The sequence below is a fragment of the Osmerus eperlanus genome, chromosome 28, assembly GCF_963692335.1.
Source record: "Osmerus eperlanus chromosome 28, fOsmEpe2.1, whole genome shotgun sequence".
NCBI lineage: Eukaryota > Metazoa > Chordata > Actinopteri > Osmeriformes > Osmeridae > Osmerus > Osmerus eperlanus.
The window spans coordinates 3,759,575-3,783,230 of record NC_085045.1 but is presented as its reverse complement, the minus strand read 5'-3'; the positions used below and the strand labels follow the sequence as shown (position 1 = coordinate 3,783,230).

General features: G+C 50.3%; 1 protein-coding gene across 1 annotated transcript; it reads right to left on the bottom strand.

The window, feature by feature from the left end:
* Positions 1–111: 111 nt before the first annotated feature.
* On the bottom strand, positions 112–22,558 carry LOC134015015 (citron rho-interacting kinase). The gene is given in 42 exon segments (XM_062454281.1): positions 112–1,323; positions 1,528–1,822; positions 2,150–2,323; positions 2,454–2,532; positions 2,631–2,711; positions 3,024–3,152; positions 3,370–3,478; positions 3,641–3,733; positions 3,825–3,964; positions 4,214–4,349; positions 4,533–4,613; positions 5,574–5,743; positions 5,860–5,964; positions 6,061–6,149; positions 6,386–6,566; positions 6,710–6,877; positions 7,713–7,736; positions 8,045–8,212; positions 9,119–9,191; positions 9,194–9,271; positions 9,273–9,365; positions 9,548–9,589; positions 9,591–9,671; positions 9,844–9,984; positions 10,194–10,298; positions 10,392–10,527; positions 10,650–10,843; positions 11,950–12,147; positions 14,297–14,350; positions 14,663–14,860; positions 15,612–15,786; positions 15,902–16,011; positions 16,293–16,409; positions 16,692–16,787; positions 16,929–17,054; positions 17,212–17,352; positions 17,861–17,914; positions 18,083–18,136; positions 18,237–18,407; positions 21,105–21,224; positions 21,508–21,651; positions 22,386–22,558. Coding segments are annotated over 42 exon segments (4,956 nt in total). The 5' UTR covers positions 22,395–22,558; the 3' UTR covers positions 112–1,299.
* Between the last annotated feature and the right edge of the window lie 1,098 nt (positions 22,559–23,656).

Here is a 23,656-nt window from a genome sequence, read left to right as displayed (position 1 = left end):
CTAGAAGGAACAGATTTTTGCAAATGATGTGTTGAACTAAAACCCACAAAATATACACTGGATAGTTCTTTACTATAATAAAAAAAAAAAACATCTCGACTCAGCCCCAGAGAAGCTCAATCATGTTTAATGTTTGTCTACATTTTTAAAAATCAAGAAAATGTTCCCAGTTATCGTCTCACATCAATGTATACTCATTGAATGCAAATTCAACTGAATACATGACAGATAAACACAATCAGTTTGCAAAAAAAAGCGACAAGTGGCTTCACAACGTTACTCATGCTCTTTGATGTTTTTCCGAATGGAGATTTTTTCACCGATTATAAAGGAAGCGATAATAGATAGTGACATACCCTGACAAGTACTGGACTTTATAGTTTCACTGCACAGAAGTAAGAACAGGACCGTGCGCAGCATCAGACCAGAGCAAGCTAGCAACGGGTTCAGGCCACCCAGCCCCCTATCAGAGGCAAAGCTTTGTTATCTTAGGTTTACTGAAACACCAAAGAAACACACTTGTTGCAAAACATTGGTATTATTATTGTCTTACAAAGTATGTTCAGACATGTACTGTTATTAAGCAATCGTATGCAGTTAGATATTAAAGTCCATTTAGTTGAGCGGACCATAGAAATTTGATCCAAAAAGAAGACTGGTCATGTCGAAATAATGAGTTTGGAATCCTGTTCACATCAAATCTGAAGTGCAAAGTGACATGGCCATGTGCACTGGAACCCCTTTCAGTTCCTGTTTGTGCATGGGTGAGTTGATGTTGGCATGATTCTCCAGTCATAGAAAAGCTATAATATCTGAAATAGTGAAATGTTGATAGTAGAATCTCTCCCTGTAACATCATTAGACTCCCTGCAACATCATTTAGAAACACTTTCTTAAAAAAAATAGACTTGGCTTTCCCTGCCGACTATTCCCTTTAACTATAAAAACTGGAACAACAATATATGTACAACTTTGATTATACTATAAAGATTTTACCCACGATCCATAGATCAATATAGTTTCCCTGCTATTAATGCTCTGTTACACCATACCTTCCTTGGGATCTTTCCCATAAACACACATTGGGAAAGCGAAGATTGTCATAGGAAACCTCCCCCAATGCAACTGTACTGTCTGTCCTGTGTGGTGGATGAGTTGAGATTGCAATATGTACAGGCGGTGACGCAGACTTGCTTTTGATTGGCCGGTCAGCCTAGGTGGCAAAGCCAGGAGCATCATGGGACACCCCCAGTGAGGCTCCCTCCCGCTCCTCAGCCTTTAAAGGGCCGTGGCAGGTTTTCAAACTGATGACTGGTCCCAAACCTGCACAGACACGGGCATAAACACTCAAGAGGGTCACAACGCCATCTCCCGCCAAAACACGACCTTAGCAGACCGCGTCAATACGGTTGGCGTGACGACACGGGCGGTTGATAATTCACACAATAAACAGTTTTGTAGTTTGACGATGCAGTCCCCCCCCCCCCACCACCTTTGTTAGATAACCGTCTCGGTCTCCAGGGGTACCTTGTTGACGGGGGTGAGCTGTGTGCGGACGGACCCCGCGTGGAGGCGAGTACGAGACGGGTCCTCGAACCTCCCGGGGGACCTCTCCCTGCGGCTGTCCAGCATCCTGCCGGGGGACTTCTCCCTGTCCAGGGGGCGAGCGGGCGACTTGTCCCTCCGGAACTCGGTGCGTCCCTCCCGGTAGCGGTGCGGGGTGCTGGGCTCGCGGTGGAGGCCCTCGTGACTGCTGGGCCCCGAGGCCAGGCGCTTGGAGATGTGCTCGGTGTAGGTGGGCGGCCCACGCTTACTGGGACTGCTGCGGACCAGAGAACACAGGAGGGACAGTCACCACAGTTACGTTTCAGCTCCAGATGTCACCAGGGCTGAAACAGCCATTTACACTTTGAGTAGAAGAAGGGATTAAAAAAAATATGAAATCCACCCTACGATTGTTTATTTCATACATTTTCTTCAAATGAACACTAGGTGGCAGTGTTGATCCACAAAACCCGCCACATGTCCTGTTTACACCTCCTCAGTTCATTTCTGTGTTCAGAACTGATTTCATTACAGCCCCACTGCATGATGAGAGAACTCCCTGTAAACAAACCGACACGGACAAGACACGACAGAGAGCTCTCACCCTCGACTGGAGCCGGTCCTCTGCAGCTCCCCGGACTCGCGGACCAGGCTGCCCTTGCAGCAGATCACCCTCAGCTTGTTCTGGTAGGACGAGGCCAGGTAGATGGCCCCTGAGGAGATGGCTGGGCCCAGGTACCGGGGGCTGGGGATGTCGAGGTGGGCCAGCACTGGAGGCCTGTCGACACACACACCACACATTCCCGTGATCTCTACCGGAATAAACAGCTCACCAAGGCTGTACCAAGCAGTATTATGTTCCATTTTGCTTTTTTTTTATGTTTGCAGTTTGCTTTTTTTTTTTTTACCCAAGTGATGCGTGCCCCTGAACCTCCATGACGTCCAAGGAGTTGAAGTATGTCACAAACAGGAAGGGTTCCCTGTAGGCTGGATCACAGATGAACGGGGGAAAGGTGACGTAAACAAAAAGGATATTCTGGGCCTATTGTGGACCGCCAGGACACAAATAAACCCAGAGTACTCACCGAAGGCCAGGGGCAGACGGCTCCATCTGATGTCGTCCGTACGGCTCCTCCGTCCGTACGTGTCCACGAATACGCCGAACTCTGTGAAAGCAAACAGCTCTCATCTACCTCTACTGCTGAACGGAGGTGACATCCAAACTTCTAGAAGCATGTATAGGCAATAGGCAATAGCATGTGTGTGATCCTACTACATCAACTGCAACCAGTGCAGGAAAAAAAAAGAAAATCAACCAAATCAAACATCGAAAAGGAAATCAATAGATGGTTTGTTTGTACCCACGAACTGTGTCGACGTGGCTCTGCTCCTGAAGTAAATACAGTTAAGTCTGTGCTTGTGTGTGTGTATGTGTGTGTGTGTGCCTGTGTGTGTGTGCCTGTGCGTGTGTGTGTCACCGTGGAAACAGAGCAGGTACTCTTCCTTCTGCTGGGTGCTGGTGACCTGGACCATGGAGATGGGGAAGCTGTGGGAGGATGCGGCAAACACGGCCGAGGCCAGCGACACGTCGTTCTTATCCAGGAACTCTACGGGGGCGACATGGCACAACAGACGGTTACTGTACCATACACACTCACTCACGACGTAACTGTTTTTTATGAGAGCCTTGTGTTTGGACTGTGCTAACATCAATACCCCTAAACAACATGAAGAGGTGGTGTTGAACCCATGGCTGAAGATACACAGACACCGCAGCGAAACAAACATGGAATAATGATTGCGTTGTGGTTGCGTGACACAGACCTTCCAGCGTGTATTGCTTCATCTCAATCTCAAAGAACTTGTTGGTGCCGATGATGATGCTGTAGCTGGTCAGGTGGATGCAGCTGCAAGGCTCCAGTGTCTCAATCTCCTGAGAGAGGGATGAGAGGAGGAGAGAGGGATGAGAGAGGGATGAGAGGAGGAGAGAGGGATGAGAGAGGGATGAGAGGAGGAGAGAGGGATGAGAGAGGGATGAGTGACACTGTACAATCTGTCCTGTTTGGCGGACGTCAAGAGTCGAGTGTGGCCCCACCTTGCGGATGCAGAACTTGTTGAGATTGTCGTTGTAACGTAGAATGGTTATCTTGTTAGGCATGGCGGCGCAGATACAGGGGCCATTGTCTATCTGTGAACAGACACACACACACAGTCAGAATCACAGCTAAAGATTCTACATCCAAAGAAATGATAGATCTGAGAGCTAGTGGTGGCCTTACCCTGCCCGCAGCAAACAGGTGGCAGCCTTTCACCGTCTCAAAGATGTAGGGGGCCAGCTCAGACTGGGCCGGCAGGTGGGACTGGGCCAGAGACTGCTTCACCCTCTTAATCTCCACCAGACACAACGCCCTCTCGTCCCCTGCAGAGCAAAACAGCCCAGGACACACAGGGAGGCAGGGGTGTCAGGGGGACTGAAGAAGGAACGCTCGAGTAGGTAATTTGCTGAAATTAAATGTAGTTATGGTTAGGACCATGTGTGTGACGTCAAGTCCATGAGAAAATAATGGTTGTATCTGTCATCTCAAGAGTGCCCTCGATCACATCCCTGGCTGGACATCTCTGAAAGTTGTCAGATTAGTTTCTACTGTGCTCTGGCCCGACGGCTCACCAACGATCATGAGCAGCTTCTCCTGCTCCTTGACGATGTGGATCTGAAACACAGAGCCCAGCCCGGGGATGTGGGTCAGGGAGTTCTTGATGACGTTCAGCGCGTACAGACCCTCCTCAGACCCCACCAGCACGATCTGCAGGGAGGACAACACAGCTGGGAAACGGGGAGACCACCAGAACCACTCCCACAAGGCAACAGTACACTACAACCCATGGCAAAATCTAGAGATAAGAGACGTAGATGGAGCGTTCATCTCAGCGGACAGAGATGGTAGTTGCCGCCGCCTCGGCTATATCGCCGTGTGCGGAGCCCGCACCTGATCAGTGAGAGGGAGGGTGCAGTTGATGTCCAGCCTGTCGTCGCCCTCCAGCTTCAACAGAGAGTTCCCCAGCAGCTTCTGGTGGGGGAGGGGAGACAGACGGGGGGTCAGGGAAAGGAGAACTAACAGTCGGGGAGGCAGCCGGTCGTTGTGAGAGGAGGGAGGGAGGGGGGGGAGAGAGAGAAGGGAGGAGAGAAGAGAGAGAGAGATAGAACTAACACTGTGCAGGTGACTCAGTACTGTATGGGACAGGGAAGAAACACAAGAGGAAGTGAAAACAATCCTGTCCTGCCCAGTAGGGTGACAAGTTCAGGTTTCCTCTCGAGGTTGCTTAGATGTGCACTGCAAATCTGAGAAATGTATGTACTCGGAGCATACATTTGACATGTTGTTGCAGTGCCGGACACCTCAACACAAACAGTCAGAAGGATAGGATGGGGAGAGGAGTGAAGGAGATGACCCACAGCAGGGAGGATGACCACATACCCTGGACACATGTCACATGCATGCAGTGTGTGTGCGCCCGTGTAGGTGCAATGAGCATGACTGTGTGTGTGAGTGTAAGTGTGTGTGTCTGTGTGAGTGACTGCGTGTGAGTGTGTGTTTGAGTGTCTTAAACCGACAGGACAGCAAACGAAAGGCAGTCTAGTGAGGCTCTTTACCTGGACCAGTGAAGACAGAACCATTTGTCTTTTGGACACAGCAGCCTATGTGCAGTGAGACCCAATAGAATGAGCAAATGAGTAGAGCAAATCAACAAAACATGCCCACATACCGGACATACATAGTGACATGATGACAAAGCAACAAACAGTTGAGAGAGAGACAGAAAGAGAGACAGAGAGAGAGAGAGAGAGAGAGAGAGAGAAGAAGGGCACAATTAACGACAGGTATAAGTGATATTGAACGTCATTCACAAAGCAGAACCGCGGCAGCTAAACCGTCCCAATGTATTCGGCCAACTCGGCCCCGCGCCAAACCAGAGTGGACAAGGACAAGGTAGAAGCTTCCGTCCCCGCAGGCCGCTGTGGTACTCACTGCGTCCGCCTCTGCTTTCTCCCTGGCCGCCCGCCCCCCCGCCACCACCGACTCCATCACGGCCACCCAGCGCTGCTTGTCTGGGAAGCTGGGAGCCATCAGGTACAGGGTCTGGCCGGACCAGCAGGGTGTGTGCGATTGAGATTCCAGCTTCAGAACGTATGGAACATCTGCACGCACAAAGACACAGCCGGACGTTCTTTATCACAGGACGCTGTTGGGGGCCTTGGCTGCTGTCTGTGGGGCTCGGTGGTGTTCCAAGAGTGGTAGTGGATGTTAGGTGTACCTGATTTGGCAGTGTTGGGCAGCTCACCCGCGCCCACAGCCCCGTGGACCATCACCTCTCCTTCCGACAGGCACAGCTCAAACTCCTCAAGCGGCTTGGCAGAGTCTGACACAAACACACCCAGCACATGAGACCCAACTGCAGGCATGTACTTGCGTACAGTCAGAGATGAATCAGAACAGGGTGGACCGTGTGAGACACCTTCTCTGGGCTCTATCTCGTAGATGGATACTTTGGTCCCGTCCAGAACCACATATTTCCTCTCCCAACCCTGGCCTCTCTTGCCGTTCCTGTGGGACACACACGCCTGTCACTGTCAGTAAGGTTATGAGAAGAAAAGAAAAAAAGCAATTTGTAAACACTTGTCAGATACAGTAGGAGAGACAGTTTTTTTTAACACTTGTCAGGAAAGACAACAACATTGATAGCAAGTGGACAAGCCTAGGGAATATACAGTTTCTGGTGTATTTGTATTTTTTCCCAGTGTGTGTTTTTGTGGCGAGTGTTTACTGGTGGGTGCACAGACCTGGGCTGCTTCATCCAGCCCTCCAGACGCACGTGTCCGCTGGCCTCCTTCAGCTGCAGGCCTGGGGAGCTGCCCTTGTCCCTGCTCGAGCCCTCTCCCAGGTGAAGAGCACAGTCGCTGGGCAGGCCGCACGTGGCCGGGAGGCAGGGGGAACACTTTGGGTGGCACAGAGCGTGACATTCTGAAGGAGAGAAACCCAACGGAGCAAGCAAGGGGAGGGGTCAGACACACGGGCAAGGGCAACGTCCCTATTGGACCCGAGCCCGTTCGCTTCCTGGGTCTGGCGCCGGGGTGCGGAGGTTTTGGTGATTGCTCGGGACGTACCAATGCAGGTGGCGGCCTGGCGGCCGAAGTGCACGGTGTCCAGGCACACGGTGCACTTGGCGGCTCTCATGTTGAGCCCCACGGTGAAGCGGTGAGGAGCGTTGTGGTGCGCCCGCTCTCTCTCCCTCTCCCTGTCTCTCTGGCTGTCCTTCATGCGACGGCCGTACTCTGAACACAGCCAGGGAACAGGGGGAGGGGGGGGTGCTTATGCAGCGAGTCAGTCACGTCTAAACCCCTCAAGGAGGCCCACCATGCCGCTGCTGTTATGTAATGAGGCTTAGGGCGGAGGAAGCATCGCAAACATAACATGTTAAAGATCGAAAGGAAATCAGCGAGTCAAAGGGGAAATAATAAAGGGAGGAAGACCAGCATCTACTGTGGGGTTGGTGACTGGAACTCAAGACATGACACATGCATCCAGAGGTGACTCCTACAGAAAGAATAGAGTCATTGTGAATCGAAAGGTGTTTTGTACAGTGGAGTCCTGTATTTGGAGTGCAGGTCAAGGTTGGGTTGCAGGGGTCTACGGGGCAGGCCAGGTTAGCATTGTTGTTCGGTGTAAAAGATTGACGTTTTGGCAAACAGAAGTGAATGCGGCAGCATCAGATTTCCAAAGCTGTGCACTGAGAGTGAGGAATATTTTGCTGAACGGACAACAACTATATTTATGGCTGGTATTTTAAGGTCCTGAGAGAATTCACAGACTATTAATTTAATAGCTTTGATTTTATAATGAGGTGATCAAGTTATGAATCACAGGATATTTTTTCAAGCTTGGCTTTTATTTCTGAAATGACTATCAGCTAAAGTAGGGCTGAACATTAACATTATTTTCCTAAAGTGTGATTACGGTGACCTAATGCAAAATCAATACCAGTCATTCTCCTGAGAAATGTCTGTCTGTTTCACTGTAGTGCAAAGCTTTTGAAATCTGGCCAGTTGGTGAGAAAGAGGCAAGGTAAGAGGGGATGGCAAACGGGGGGCTCCGTGAGATAGAACTTACTTTCAAAAGTGACCCTCCTTCTCTCTGCAGAGTGTGAGAAAGGGATAGTACAAGTTCTAAGGTGTGAAGATAAGAGATGCTAAAGGGTAGCTGCAAACAGGGAAGGCGGTGATAGCCTTCTAGTACGAGGATCCAACTGCTCACTATTGGAAAATTACACAAAAACGTACATTTTCTCCAACTAAGCCCCTGAAAAGTGGTCAACCCCCTTTATTAAGTAGTATGTGAGTATTTTCATACAGGTGTGTGTATGTGGGCGACCCAGTGTGTGCCGGCGCAGGTGCGTCTGCTGCCCTAGGACCCCTCCTCTCCCCACCCCCGTCCAGACTCACCGTCGGGGGTGGCGGTCTCCTTCCTGCGGCCGGAGCTGGAGGAGGAGGCGAGCTGGCCGGGGCCCTGCTTGTGCTCTGGAGACTTCACCAGGGCTGACATCATCATCTGCTGCCGAGCCGAGGCAGGAGGGGCCGGGGCTCCGTGCTCCAGACCTTTGTACTGCACGGCTGGATCCCAGCGTGCATGAGAGACACAGAGACCAGAGTAAGCTGGGGGTGGAGAGGCACCGGTGTGTTTACAGAAGCTCCTCTCACTGTCTGCTGACATGGTGGGACTACCTGGCCGATACTGAGGAGGTAATGGTGTGTGTCTCTGTTTCAGGGAGTCACCCCCCTCCCTCCCCCTCCTCAGCAGAGCTACAGGACCTCACCACCCCCCCTTCACCCCGAGAGAGAGAGACAGAGAGAGAGACAGAGAGAGAGACATAGAGAGACACAGAGAGGAGAGAGAGAGAGAGAGAGAGAGAGAGACAGAGACAGAGAGAGAGACAGAGAGAGACACAGAGAGAGACACACAGAGAGAGAGAGAGAGAGAGAGAGAGAGAGAGAGAGAGAGAGAGAGAAGAGAGAGAGAGAGAGAGAGAGAGAGAGAGGTGAGGAGAGAGAGAGAGAGAGAGAGAGGAGAGAGAGAGAGAGAGAGAGAGAGAGAGAGAGAGAGAGAGAGAGAGAGAGAGAGAGAGAGAGAGGAGAAGAGAGAGAGAGAAGAGGAGAGAAGAGAGAGAGAGAGAGAGAGAGAGAGAGAGAGAGACACAGAGAGAGACAGAAGAGAGAGAGAGAGAGAGAGAGTGAGGGAGGGGGGACCTCAAAGCCCTCTGACAGTCAAGATCAATAGAGATAATGGACGGAGGGGAGCCGCATTCGGTGCGACGCTTAAATCTGAAAGCATTTCACGGTGAAGATGAGTGGGCCGTATCTCTCCATCATTTACAGCTCGTGGGTGAGCGAATGACCGGAACGGAAAAGTTCTTAGTCAGACCTCGAAATGTTCAGAGAATCATCATTTTAACCCCATCTGTACCGGGTTATTAAAAAAAAAAAAAAAATCTACGACAGCGAGGCGAGCGGTGCGCTCACCCTCCTCTCGCAGCGAGCGGAGCTCCAGGCGCATCTTCTGCAGCGCGTCCTCCAGCTCGGAGGAGCGGGAGCGCGCTCCTTCTCCAGGGCCACCTTCATGTCGCTGTACTGCAGGGGCACCGGGGGGGCCGTGGGGACCGGGGAGCCCTGGGGACCCCTGGGACCCCTGGGACCCCTGGGACCCCTGAGAGCCACTCTGGGCCGCCATGGCAGCCAGCAGGTCCTCTCTACGCCTCCCAAACAGACCCTGGGGAAACACAGTCACAACATAGAGCACACCCTCAGAAGCTCTTGTTCCAACGTTCGCCAACAGACCCTTCGGAAAAAACATTTCTGGCGTTCACGAACACACCCTGAGAACACACTGGTCAAACTGTTCCTGTGTGACCCAGGACCAGTGTCAGAAGACAGAGATGTCACCAGGCCTACCTTCTTCTTCTTTGAGCCTCCCTGGTCCACCCTGGATTGGAGGGAAGTCTATGAGTTTAGTCTGCTGGGTGATGGTGCCCTCCATCTTCACCTTCTCGTGGGAATACACGGCCTGTAGGTGGAGCTAAATGAACATCACTAAGGCCATGAATATCTCCTCTCACTACTCAGACCAAAAGTGGTGTTTTATTTTTATTTTAGTGCATCATCACCTAACAAGACAGCAGGCGAAAGCAGTGGGTGTATTTATCTGGCCCGGTGTGTGTGTGTGTCTGTGTATGTGTGTGTAGCTTTACCTGGATGTTCTCCAGCTGGTACTCCAGGTCTGTCCTCTCGGTCTTCAGCAGGTCTGTCTGGTCCAGCGCGTCCTGCAGCCCCTGGGTCAGCCTGAAGATGTGAGTCTTCTGGACGTCCATCTGCTGCTGCAGTTTGCTTTGCTGGGGGGGACACACGGGGGCAGAGAGTGTGGGCGCACACACAGACACAAGCCTGGTGGCCTTACAGACAGGGCCCATGTTAGCTGTTTACATAATGTGCAGTGTTGTCTGAAAGAAATGAGGTCTGAAAGCTGATGTTTATGTGGAAAATATACAAACTATCCACAAGAAAGGACTCGACAGACGACACGGAATAGTAGTCATCGTACGTCATCCAGCAGCCTCTGCTTCAGATCTCTCTCTCCCTCCAGCTTCTGCTGCAGGCTGCGGGCGTTCATCTCCAGCAGGGCGTGCTTCTTCTCCAGGTCAATAAGCTAGGGGACGGACAGAGAGGCGGGTGGTCACGACCGCTCGGGCCCACTCGCGTCTCAGACGAACACACACACACACACACACAGAGAGCTCACTGTGTCCGAGAGGCTCTCCGCTTTGAGCTTCTGGTCCTTGAGCGCCTGCTGCAGGGCCAGGATCTCGGCCTTGTGCTCCTTCACAGCCTGCTCCACGGCCTGGCGGGCCTCGGAGCTGCGCTGGTCCGCACGCAGCCTGCAGAGGGGGGACGTACTGTGCGTGACACGACCTGTCTGGGGAGAACGCGTGTGCGTGTTCTCGCTAGCTGACAGAAAAGTCCCCCACGTGTGGGGAAGAAAAAAAACATGCGTTCCTACCTGTTCTGCTTCTCGTTGTCCAGCAGCCTCTGCACGTCCCTGGTCCTCCTCTCCGCCTGGTTCTTCTCGTCCTCCAGGGCGCCCCTCCACGCCTCCCACTGCCGCTCCTTCTCCAGCAGCTCGTCGTTCAGAGTCTCCAGCTCCACCACCTGCTCCTCCAGCATGGTGCACGTGGTCTTCAGGGTCTCTATGTTCTACCGGACAAGTCGGAGGGGTCGTGCGGTGAGTGTTTCGGACGGGAGGCTGGAGTGTGCGCTGGCTAGATGTCACCTCCTCCCTCCCTCCCTGCTCCCACCCCCCGAGGACTGAGATCTCCTCTCTCAGCACTGGGCTCCTCCAAAGAGCCACTATATGAGATGACGGTTTCATAATGTTGGTGGAGCACCACTTTTTCAATTTGAAGGGCCGTTCCAAAATGGGATTCTCCTCTGTAGAGTACCGAAAAATATCCTCTGATGATGGTGATGATGATAATAATATACAGTCATCGAGATCACATTCTGCAGGATATGATCTGGAGTTGAATCCGTGGCACTACATGAGGGTCTGCCTTGAAGGCGTTCCACGTTACTTCCTGGAAGCGAGATATTTACAGCGTGGCGCAGGGCTCCTGTGGAGCTCGGCCTCATGTTTTCCCATCACAAGGCGTTTGTGTGTGGAGACAAGCAGCGGCAGACAGATATAGCCGCGGCCGCAGCAACCGGAGCCCCTCTGATGTCCACCCAGCCAGCGCTGACACCTAACCACCACCCGGCAACGCTGGGGATGACACATCCCCTCCCACTCACGGCCGGATCCTTCGTCTATGACTTCCATCCCGCGTTACGCAACCGCCAGGACGGAGAGACAGAGAGAGAGCGCTGCTGAACGCCCACGCGCGCCCTCACCCCCCCGCCCCCCCCCCCCCTCCCACAGGGCCAGGCAGAGTACAGCAACAGAGACAATCGCTTCTCTCCTCGCCGAGAGAGAGAGAGATGGATACATTGCGTGATTACCAGATTGAGCCATTGCCTAGTAGGCTGGTTTTACTGCCCTCTCCGATGTGATTGCGCTGGCCGGTGACACCCAGCTCAGCAGAAACCCTTGTTTGTTCATTAAGACATGTAATTAGAGCGAGGCGATGAGAAGGAAACCATGAGAGAGAGAGAGAGAGAGAGAGAGAGAGAGAGAGAGAGAGAGAGAGAGAGAGAGAGAGAGAGAGAGAGAGAGAGAGAGAGAGAGAGAGAGAGAGAGAGAGAGAGAGAGAAGGGATATCCCCGAAAGGGCTGAGAGGTCAAAAGGATGGAAGGACAAGTGGTACCTGCTTCTGGTTGTTGAGATGCATCTCGCGGTCTGCCACCTCCCTGCGGAGGCGGTCCACGTCCTGGCCCAGCTGCATCCTGTCCTCTGTGTCGTCCGTGGCCTCGTCCAGCTGCTTGGACAGGTAGAAGTTCTGCCGGTTCAGCTCCGAGTTCTCCTGGGTCAGCTGGGTCAGCTGCTCCTCCAGGTCTGTGATCACCTGCAACCCACACAAGGCCTCCATTAACCACCTCAAACCCCTGGATGGACAGATTATGGCGTTCTTTCTCCCCTAAGATGTGCTCCTTTATCATACCAAGTATGATACAAGTGTAATATGTACAACATCAATGTGGTGATAATGAGTTATTGAGTGGCTGGGAATCTTTGATTGACAGGGGCAGGAATCCCTCCATCTGAGTTCTTGCTCGGCGCCCGACACAACATGTTTCCTCAGGAGAATGCTATCACACAGCATCATATTAACGTCGCCTTTTTATAATCCCTGATAGATATCTGCTGCAGGCAACGTCCTCACTGTCAGACAGTGTTCACGTCTCTCCCAAAGCGGAGCATGGAGAAACCCAATCAGTTCATCAGCGGCACCGTCGCTAATCACTGGAGGGAAGACCGCATACTGTATGCAAATGAGGGTTAGAGACTGTTGGATCTTCCAGTCGCGGGCCTGCTTTCCCCTCTCATGGAGGGCAAAGCTTTTACGCCCTCCCCTGATCACCTGATGGGCTGCAGGTGTGACCACTGCCATGTGCCAAGTGGCTGCAGCATTTCAACAGGCAGATGGACTCCTATCACCTACCCTAACCTAAGCCTATGGACCTGGGCGCCATGCAACAGCACAGAGCTGGAGAGGAAGAGAGCCAAGGCTTTTATGTGGGTAAACGAGCCCGTCTCTCTACCCAGCCTGTCCTTCCACTCCCCCTGGGAGCGCAGAGCAGACAGTAGTAGCCATAGATATATATAAAGACTAGATGTCTTATGGCGGAGTCTAGAACGTCCGCACATGGCGGCCATCTTGCTACAGTCAACTCGCTCACCCATAACATTGTGTTGGTGCTACATGTACTTTTTAAATAGCCATAACTTGCTCAATTTTTCAACCGATTTTGAAACGGTTTGGTTTGTTATCAACGTCAGAGATGTCGTTATGCCACTGCATACTTCTGAATAATTATGTTTTTTGTTGTTGTTTTTTTTATATAAGTATGCAGTGGCATACTTAAAAAGTACATGTAGCACCAACACAATGTTATGGATGAGCGAGTTGACTGTAGCAAGATGGCCGCCATGTGCGGAGGTTCGACTCCGTTGGCCGGCAACGCGGACGAGACATCTACCCTTTATATATATCTATGGTAGCAGCTAAGCACTTGGGAGACAGGGGAAGTCACCAGTGGGGATCCATCTGGTCATCATCTATGTACCCATCCTCCCTGTACAGACACTCCAGCCCGAAGGAAAAGCTCGGTCTCATCCACAGAGCTAATGCACCAAAATGGCCGCCCCAGCGGGCACAGACATAACTAGTTTTACTGGTTATGATTTAAATTTCATATTTCCCCAACATCATGTAGAAAAACATGGCAATGAGTGGTAGAGGGCCTCCATCTCCTCTTACCTGGTTTCATAACCCATCAAAGCCTCTTTTATAACATTATTTATTGATGCTCTGAATCCTGAAGTCAGCCTGACCTCATGTTCCATTTGCGAGGACTTGGAGTGTGACTGGCAAACTAGTGTGTTTTTAGGACTTTGTCAAAAAACTCTGGTGCCACACACTAATAAACCTGCAGGAGGGGGCATCTTTACAACCTGTGTTTGTTTCTGAACTTCACCATGAGTCTTCTGAACGCCGACCAGGAGGATCTATGGTGAGAAGGCTGAATATCAACAGCTTGAGAGTGGGTGGATCTCATAAAGTAGGCCAAAAGGATAAAGTGAGTCCATTATGTATTAACTACAATGAGTCCCGGTGGAGATTCAAACCATATGACTGAAGTTTTTTTTTCTTTATCCTTCACAATATAAAAGCCTCATTTTTATGGGTCAGTCATCACACACTTTCTTACAAAGAGATATGAGATGGTGTGGGTATAAATTTTTCATCAAGTCAACCTGAATTTATTCTACACTCATAAATGGAAACAGTATTAGAAAGAGCCTGGTCTTTTCCTAAGCTGGCGGTGGCAACGATTGACTTCAACTGGAATATTAAAGTTGGGGGTCTACCATATGCAAGAAAAATGCCCTCTTTATTATTTTAATGAGAGAAGATGGGTGGTAATGAAAGAATAGGAGACGGAGGAGAGAAAAGGAGATGGAGAGAAAAGGAGATAGGAAGAGCAGCATACCGCACAGCTGTCTCTCAGGGCGTCAAACTTGCGCTGGATGTCGTCCCGGTGAGCCTAGCAGATGGACAGACAGAGAGACACAGAGTGGCAGGTTTAACTGCAGCGGTGTACAGCGTGGTTACATTTACATTCCTGTTTGTTTGAGTCACTTTTATCTTCCTGTATTTAAGAAACGGGATGGCTTAGGCACACCCGTCTATCCGAGCACCATCTGTCCAAGTCGAGATGATCGTTATTGTGTTTAGATATTTAGTGCGGTTAACACATTAGTGCGGTTAACTGAACAACACTAAAGTCCATGAGTGTGCTGTGCAACTCCGGGGTTTTGGTGAACTCTGGTTCTCTCCGGCTCCCCCCGGCGCTTACCCTGAGGACGGTGATCTCCTCCTCAGCCTCGGCCGTGGTGTCCTCCAGCTCCGTCTTGGCCTGCTGCAGTTGGCTCTCCAGGGCGTGGCGGGCCGCCTGCAGCCCGCTGATCTGGGACTCGCGCTCCTGCAGCGACAGGGTCACCTCCGTCACCTGACGCTTGATCACCAGCTTCTGCTCCTCGTGCTCCAGGCCCGTCTGACGGAGGGAGGGGGGGGGGGGCGAGGGGGGGTCATCAGGACGTAAGCCAGAGAGTTGCTGATCAGGCACAAACGGAACATTGCGAGGGGGCAAGAGAGTTGAAACCTCTCCCCTTCTTCCTCCTAACCTTTACCCCCCCCCCCTCCATCACCTCTCTCAGCCTGGTCCCTGACCCCCTCACCTCTCTCAGCCTGGTCCCGGACCCCCTCACCTCTCTCAGTCTGGTCCCTGACCCCCTCACCTCTCTCAGTCTGGTCCCTGCCCCCTCACCTCTCTCAGCCTGGTCCCTGACCCCTCACCTCTCTCAGCCTGGTCCCTGACCCCCTCACCTCTCTCAGCCTGGTCCCTGACCCCCTCACCTCTCTCAGTCTGGTCCCTGACCCCCTCACCTCCCTCAGCCTGGTCCCTGATACCCTCACCTCTTTCAGCCTGGTCCCTGACCCCCTCACCTCTCTCAGCCTGGTCCCTGACCCCCTCACCTCTCTCAGCCTGGTCCCTGCCCCCTCACCTCTCTCAGCCTGGTCCCTGACCCCCTCACCTCTCTCAGCCTGGTCCCTGACCCCCTCACCTCTCTCAGCCTGGTCCCTGATCCCCTCACCTCCCTCAGCCTGGTCCCTGACCCCCTCACTTCTCTCAGCCTGGTCCCTGACCCCCTCACTTATCTCAGCCTGGTCCCTGACCCCCTCACCTTTCTCAGCCTGGTCCCTGACCCCCTCACTTCTCTCAGCCTGGTCCCTGACCCCCTCACCTCTCTAAGCCTGCTCTCCAGCTCCGTCACACGGCTCTTGTTGCTCTGCTCCTGCTGGCTCATCTTCTCCAGGTGCTCCTCCAGCTTGGCGTTCTGGGCCTCCAGCTTCCCCGCCTGCGACTCCAGGTAGAACTTCTGCTGCCTTAGCTCCGAGATCATCTCCTCCTGGGCCTTCCTGCCAAGCACACACACACACGCACGCACTCACAGCCAATCGTCTTCCAAGAACCTGCAGACAACACGCAGTCCATGTGCTTTGCTGCTGTGCTGTTGCACCGCCCTGCACTCACATGTTCTTCTGGGTGTAGATGCTGCTGTTGGCTGCCAGCTTGTTGGCCTCAGACAACTCAGCAATTCTCTGCTCCAGGCTGTTCATCTTGGAGTCCATGGCATTGATAGTCTAAGACATGTAGGGAATAACAAGTGTGGCTCATAGCACGACAACTCTGGGAACCCAATAACCCAGCTTCAGAATTTCTTGTTAAGTGTTGGTACTTCCATGAAAAATGTTATCCATGTCCTACATCCAATTCACAGTATTGTTCCCATTATGGCAAACTGACCAGAATCTATTTTATAGTTTCCTAGCAACAGGTTATTTCTGATTAGAAAATCTGTGTCATCGTGATAAATACGTAAATATGCCTGACCACGTCCCAGCGAGGCTCGCCAAAATCTTACCGCCTTCTGGTCACTGATGATGCTGCACTTCTCACGAACCTCCTCCTCATACTTGCTCTGACTGGACTCCAGCATCTCCTTGTCAGCCATGTCTGCCTTCATCTGGGTCTCCAAGACCTGTTCCACAAGACAGCCCAGTCAACAACAGAGTGGGAACCAGGCCCGGGAGAAAAACCAAGATCTCCAGTTCTCGGGATGATAATGTATTCACTTAGCAGACGCTTTCACCCAAAGCGATGTTCCCATGATGAAAACGTTTCATAACATGCAAATGTGTTCATGTACTGCAACAGATTAAGATACTGAAATCCGAATGGTTTTCGATGTTTATTAAATACCACTGGAGCTGTGTGGGTTCATTCTCACAAGTGGGTTCCAGGTCACTCGGTGAAAGTCTACCTTGATCTTATCCTCGTAGAGCTTCTCCTTCTGCTCCAGGTGAGACTCCATGCGCTGGGCTGTAGACTGCGTCTCGCGCAAGCTCTCCTCAAGCTCCTACTCAAACAAACAAACATACACACATACACACACATATCGGCTGATCACGCGTCGCTCCTTCACGGTGCTTGCTGCCGTACTTCACGCGCCATGCTGTCGTGTTGACATGTTGACGTGAGCCCGTCTGCTTCTACCTACCATGATCTTCTCAGCCATCTGCTGGATCTGCTGGGCCTTGCTCTGGATGTCCTCCTTCAGTTTCATCTCTCGACGCTCCACAATCTCAAGACGCTTCACCTGGTTCTCCAGAGTCTTCCTGCCATCCTACACACACACACACACACAAAGACACAGACACACACAAAGACACAGACACACACACAGACACAGACACAGACACACACACAGGTGGGCGGTAAGCAAAGAAACTGGCTCCAAGGAAAGGCGACCTATTTTTTTCCCCCTGTACCGACGTGGGTACCTCAGTCTCACGCAGGCGTCTGCGCAGGCTGTCGCTGGAGTCCTCCTTGTTCTGCAGCCTCTCGAGCTCTCGCTCCATACGCTCCTTGGCCACGCGGATGCTGTGCATGAGATCTGATGCCTCGGAGCTGGCCTTTGAAGCCTGAGGAAGCGGAGGAAAAACAACCACTGGAGCCGAACACGGATGCATCTGATATTAATTAGTTCCTTGCGATAAGGTGTTGTTGAGGGACAATATTGATAATTCCGTGTTTGAATAGCGTGGATATTGAGGAGAAACAGCATCTCTCATTCGGCCTAGAGAATGAACGTTTTTTTTTTTTTTTTTTTTTTTTTTTTTTTAATGCTTCCGGCTCTACCGTTGAGACGAATGGGGAAGGAATCACACACTCAATGGGGCAGAAATATTTGATTGTGTGTAATTATGCAGAAACTATGGTTTCAGCAGAGACAGTTAAATTACTCTTAAGGCTGTAGTTCAAATTGGCTTCACACAGCAGAATAGGGGATCCTCAGCTCATTAGCAGGAGGGGAGTGAGGGGGAAATTAGCTATTTTACTTCTGTGGGGAGCACAGGCACACAGGGCTGTTCTTTCCAGCATATTCTGGATATGAATTATCCATGAAGATGCACAGCAAGAGTATTCTACCTTGGCAAGCTTATCTTGGAGATCCTGTATTTTGGCTTGCTGTTCTGAATTGGTCTGAAAGAGAAACAGCACAAGAAATACAGTTGAATCTGTTACATTTCACAAGGCTTTCCACAGAAAGATGATGGTTTAGGTGTCTCGTCCAAATCTCTTCATTAAAGTAAGCACAAGAGTTTTTGGCAGCGACTATACTTTTTTTAAATCACCGTAAGCTTGTTGTACCTTTTCCAGCTTCGCTAGCACCTCCTCCGCCTCTGCTTTTCCTTGCTCCTTGGCCTGTGAAGGAAAAAAACAGAAAAAAACAGGAGAATATGAGTCATTTCCTCCCTGAAAAGAGGTAGTTCACCGAGTCATCGTGTAGCATCTACGTGAAGACCTTCTGCATCCTCTGGTTGTACTCGGCGGCCTTCCTCTTCAGCTCCTCGCTGGCCTGCCGGGACTCCTTCAGCTCGGACTCGTAGAGGTCGCTACGACGACGGGCGGCGGAGAGGTCCTCCTCCAGTTGCCTGATGGCCACGCGCATCTCCTCCATCTGAGCGTGGTACTCCTGGGCGCCCGGGGCGGAGGAGAGGGAGGAGGAGGGGAGAGAGGGAAACCAGTGAGGAGATGGACAGCTTAGTGGAAAGAGAGTCGAGAAGGCATAAAGGAGGGAGATTGGACATAACGAAAAGATGATTGCATAAACAGGATGACTACATTTAATGGGAGTGACCTGACAAAAGAGTTGTGGAACAGAAACAAAGGGCTCTGTGGGGAAAAAAAGAGCATTAGCCATAATTATTTCATGCCCTTGTCTGCTAATGAACAATTACCCACGGTTAGCATCCTTCATTCCCATTCATTTGCATGTCTCCGTCAGGTCATAGGCCAGACATTCTGGTCCATTTGACAGGTTGATAGAGCTCCAGGGAGGCCAATGAAAAGTAGCACGTTGCCATGCCTGGGGAGAGTGGGTCCCGGCTTACAATGGAAGATGACAGGCGAGGCTGACACCACCAGCAGCAGCAGCCTCACACAAGCACCGTGTCACTGCCGTTTGAATAAAAACAAGAGGGGCTTTTTTTTGTAATTGAGTTTCAAAAACCCGCCAAGTATTCCTTCATCAGTGACTAGAGAGTCTCTCTCAGGACCCTTCTCCTGCCCAGTGACTGGTTATGACAGGAAGACTCTTCATGGCTCACATTTATTACACCGACACAGGAAATGGGTTTTACCTCCCATAATACTAAATGCATCATAGAGGGCTGTTCTTTTACGAGGACACAGGGATTTCACTGTCTGCGCGACACCCTCTGACAAATGGTGGACACTTCGAAACGCAGTATGCTCATGTCATTGAGAGACATGGAAAAAACTGCGGATACAGTATAAATAATTGAGTAGAAATATACTCTAATGGATACTAAACATTTGACTTTGGTAGTAGTTTGTAGACAAACCCTCATCCAGGGGGAACTTTCATAAAATCTCCTTGCGGAATCCAAACCAGCGGACTTCCATTGATTTACACTTAAGTTCTGCCAAGGGCCTCCTACCCACCATCCCAGATCATCAGTCCCCCTGGTTTATGCCTAAACACCACTCAGCAGGACTAAACTAGGCCAGGACTGCACCCGCCTGATGCATGGAGCCAGGATGGGGGGAAGCCAAGGGGCAGGGAGGGAGGAAATGAGATTAGAGAGAGAGGAGGCACACGGGTGAATGGAAGTGCGCTCACCCAAAAGTGCTGATTCAGAGCTTTGGGGTGGGAATAAACACTTATAGGCTACAGTATGAACTCTCTCACACACACATACTACCCTAACCTGATCCCTCTAAACTTCAACTTCCTTTGCTCACCCCCGCTGGGACCTTCAAACAAGGTGGGTGGAGCCCTGGCAGGAAGAGTGACAGCTCTGGTTAACAGAAAATCCTCCAAGAGAGGAAACTAATCCAAGAAGCAACAGAAAGGGATTGTCTGTGACAAGTACAATCCGGAAATAGAAAAAATAAAGTATGGCTTAGCTGTATACACAGTTTAAAAAAATACTTAATTTGCATATGATTGTGGTTTTGGAAATGGGCTTTCTCTCTCTCCTCAGTGAAAAGTATCTTTTTCCCCTAAGTCCAGACATGAGACACTTCAGATTTATAAAGGCAAAACATTTTGCCCAAGTGTATCAAATGACTAGCAAAAAGTATTTTCTAAACACTTTGAGATGCCTAAACTTGACCTGAGTTGAGGTCACTACCTGATGCAGCTGCATATCTCTAAATTGTAATCTCAAGCAACTCATACAGAAGGTTGTAGCGAGGTAGAGTCCTGTTCCCCACCTAGTTTCAACCATGGCATAGGTGTGGGTGGGCACTGGGACACAACGCATGGTAGTGAAGGGGTTAACATCAATACTCTGGTTCCCATAATGATAAAACATCCCGAAAACCTAGAGACTCATCACGACAGCCTGCCCACTAGCTCAGCTCTCTCCACTTGTAGGTATGGCTCGCATTGCCATGGCAACCCTCGCACTAGGTAACCAATGCCAGCAACTGCTGAGATTTTTATTTCATTATTTATCTGTCCATTTTTTGGTTATTGAACCTAATGCCAATTTTTTTACATGCATCTCTTCATGATTTTTCCATCTTTGTGCTTTTTTCCCTTTACAATGAACCTCTGAATATTTTAAGTCTCTAAATCTACTGCATCTGTTAGGACCTCTATACAATATAGACGTTATTTCAGAGAGAATTGGATCTCGAAACTTCAACAAGACACCTTGAAGAACAACTGTCTCCAGGACTGCAGGGAAAGACACAGGGAGGAGAGCAGGACACAGCTGCCTCCTCTCAGATTAGGGTTACAGTGCCACTTCAGGGTTAGCAATCCCAAGTTTAGCAAACTTAAATGAAGCTCATCAGTCGAGCTGGTGTTCAATTTGGTGGTATTACAGGTAAGGCTGTTTTTCCCTCAGTAACAATCCTCATAAAGGACGTTATTTTTAAGATACAAAAAGAATGGACATGAAAAATGAAAAGGGTTTCGTGCAGTATTTTTATGCATTAGCCTTCTGACTATACTCACACAGAGAGCAGGGGTGCTCTAACACCTTGTCGCTCACTAATTAGCACTGCTGAGGCAAGTACAGCACTCTCCTCACACCCCAAACCACTAAGCACAAGGATGGTCGAAGCCAAAACCTCCATCACCGCCCAGCAGTGATCTTGGGCGTGCTTTTCTCCCAAGCCACAGGGGGCGCTCTACCTGCTCTTTGATTTCCTGCAGCTTATTGCTCTGCTCCCTGATGTCGTGAAGAAGCTGCAGCGCCTTGTCATCTTCCTGGGACACCTCTGTCCGGGCCTGCTCCAGACTGCGCTTCAGACTCTGAAACAAACACACACACACGCGAGTCACACACTCTTCGACAGACATTTCCTCAGGCATACTGTCATAAAAATCACAAACACACAATGCCCCTTTGTAGACACCAAGCACACACACACAAGTTGTAGACACCAAGCACACACACACACACAAGTTGTACACACCAAGCACACACACACACACACAGAGGTTGTATACACCAAGCACGCACACACACACACACACACACAGGTTGTAGACACCAAGCACACAAACACACACACAGGTGGTGTATGTGACTCACGCTGCACTCTGTGATGTATGTAGCCAGGTCCTGTTCCAGGATGCTCCTCTGAGTCTCCGAGGCTTTCAGCTCCACATCTTTCTGCTGCAGTACTGACTCCAGATCAGACATCTTACTCTGGACCAGGGAGATCTCCTGCTCCATCTGCAGAAAACAACATGGAAAAATCTAAACTATTGTTGACGGTGCTCCCACGCTACTGAAACAGATCAAATGACAGGCTGCGGAGGCTTCCAAGGCTGAGGGCGATTATCGTTACGTCAAAATCTCAATCAGAGTGAGATGATCGTTTAAGGTAGAAAAATAGAGCTTAGGGAAGGGAAATGGCCCCTCCGTCAGCAGATCTGAGTGTGTGTCGTTCATAGAGCCGGGGCCAGTAAGGTGATGGATGGATGCAATTAGATAAGCCATTAGAGGCCCTGAGGAGCGGCGAGAATCTCAAGAGATGCCAACAGAGTCCCAGAACCACAGTCACCTCACACACACACACGCTGTCGTGCCACCACTAACACACAAGGCATGAGGACAAATACAGTCGCGGCACTGGTTCCCAGTCTGGGTTAGGACAGACAGGTGCAGTATGGGAAATGGCACGGTGACAGTAAAAACTGTAGTCCAACAACTGAACCACAGGTGACACACAACAGACAACCGTCACCCGGGTGATGACATTGGCAGGAACCATACGCACTAGGACCTATAGAGTCGCGTGATGTCTCGTTCAAACACTCGTTCAAACACCGTTGGTATGGAGACGGCAAATGCCTCTGGGAGACGGACTGACGGACAGGCAAACAATATAACGGCTGACAGACAGACACAGGGCACCCTGACAAGACTCTCACAGCGTGGATATCGGTTGTAAAAAAGGAAAATACCTGGGACATGTGTGCTGTGTCTCTCCCTCCCCTGTTTAGTGTGTTTTATCGTAATGGAGTTTTCTCCCCTGCGAGGAGGAGGTCTTATCTAGGGAGCAGGGGGACTGCAGTCACTAATCTGCAGGAGAGAAGAGCGTGGGAAAGAGAGAAATGGCAGTAAACACTTTCTATACACAACCTCTCCTGGAAACTGAAGGGCTGACTCAAAGCTTTTATTTCAAGCACTTACCTTCATCTGTCATAGCGTGTATCCCTACACCCTTTTCAGTAATCAGATTGGAAAGAAACAGTGCCGAAACTCAAAGAAGTACATACGATATGTTACATGTACACAGCAAAATACTCATAACTCATGCTCATCACATTTGGTCACATCCTCTCATTTCAAAGCTGATAAAAGCATGGGGTAGGAAACCCCCCAATGTACGGCTGCAATTAGACAAATTAATCATCGCAATTACTAAATGTTCATAAATGCGAAAATCAACCCTAATCATGTGAGTCATAAGATCTTATACAAATTGTCTAAAGAGAAGCTGCAGGGTTACTGCTTTTGCGTGAAATGCTCAGGCTCAAGGCACTCGATGTTCCTGATCACCAATCAAGCAGGCTGAGACTTGAAGATTTTCTTTGCTACTTTGTTCCTCTCATCAGCTCTGCCAGTGGAGCTTCTGATCTAAATACGCGCTGCTTAGATTACATAACCGCACACGTGATTAGCAATTCAAAATGAGTCTCCCACAACTCCCTCTACTTTTAATTGCAGGGCGAAGATAGAGCTATATATACGATTTTGGCCAAACACGGAATTCCTAATGCACAAGTTATGGAGTAAAAACATGAAACTATAAATAGCCCAAGTCTGAACAACCATTGGATATATTTGGCAGCACTTTGAGATAGAGAGGCAAGAGAATGAGCGACAGAATAAAAGGAAGCATGTCTATTAAAAGCTCGGGCTGCGTTTCCACTCCTCCACACAGCAGCTCAGCAGAGGTGCCTAAACAGCCGGCAGCACATGGATTTGTACAGCACTCTCCACATGCCATGCAGAACCATCTCAGATCAGATTACCATTCGAACGGGCATCACACCAAAACATCAGGGATCACATTCAGTGTCTCATGTGATTTTGCATAGAGAAGCCACAAAAGCAACAGTGATATTTATTCACGGAGTGCAGCCTCAGGCGTCTCTGACATAATCATAAATCACATGAAGCAGCCGTTGCCCAGAAATGTAACTGATGTTATATTATGCTCTAAGGACGC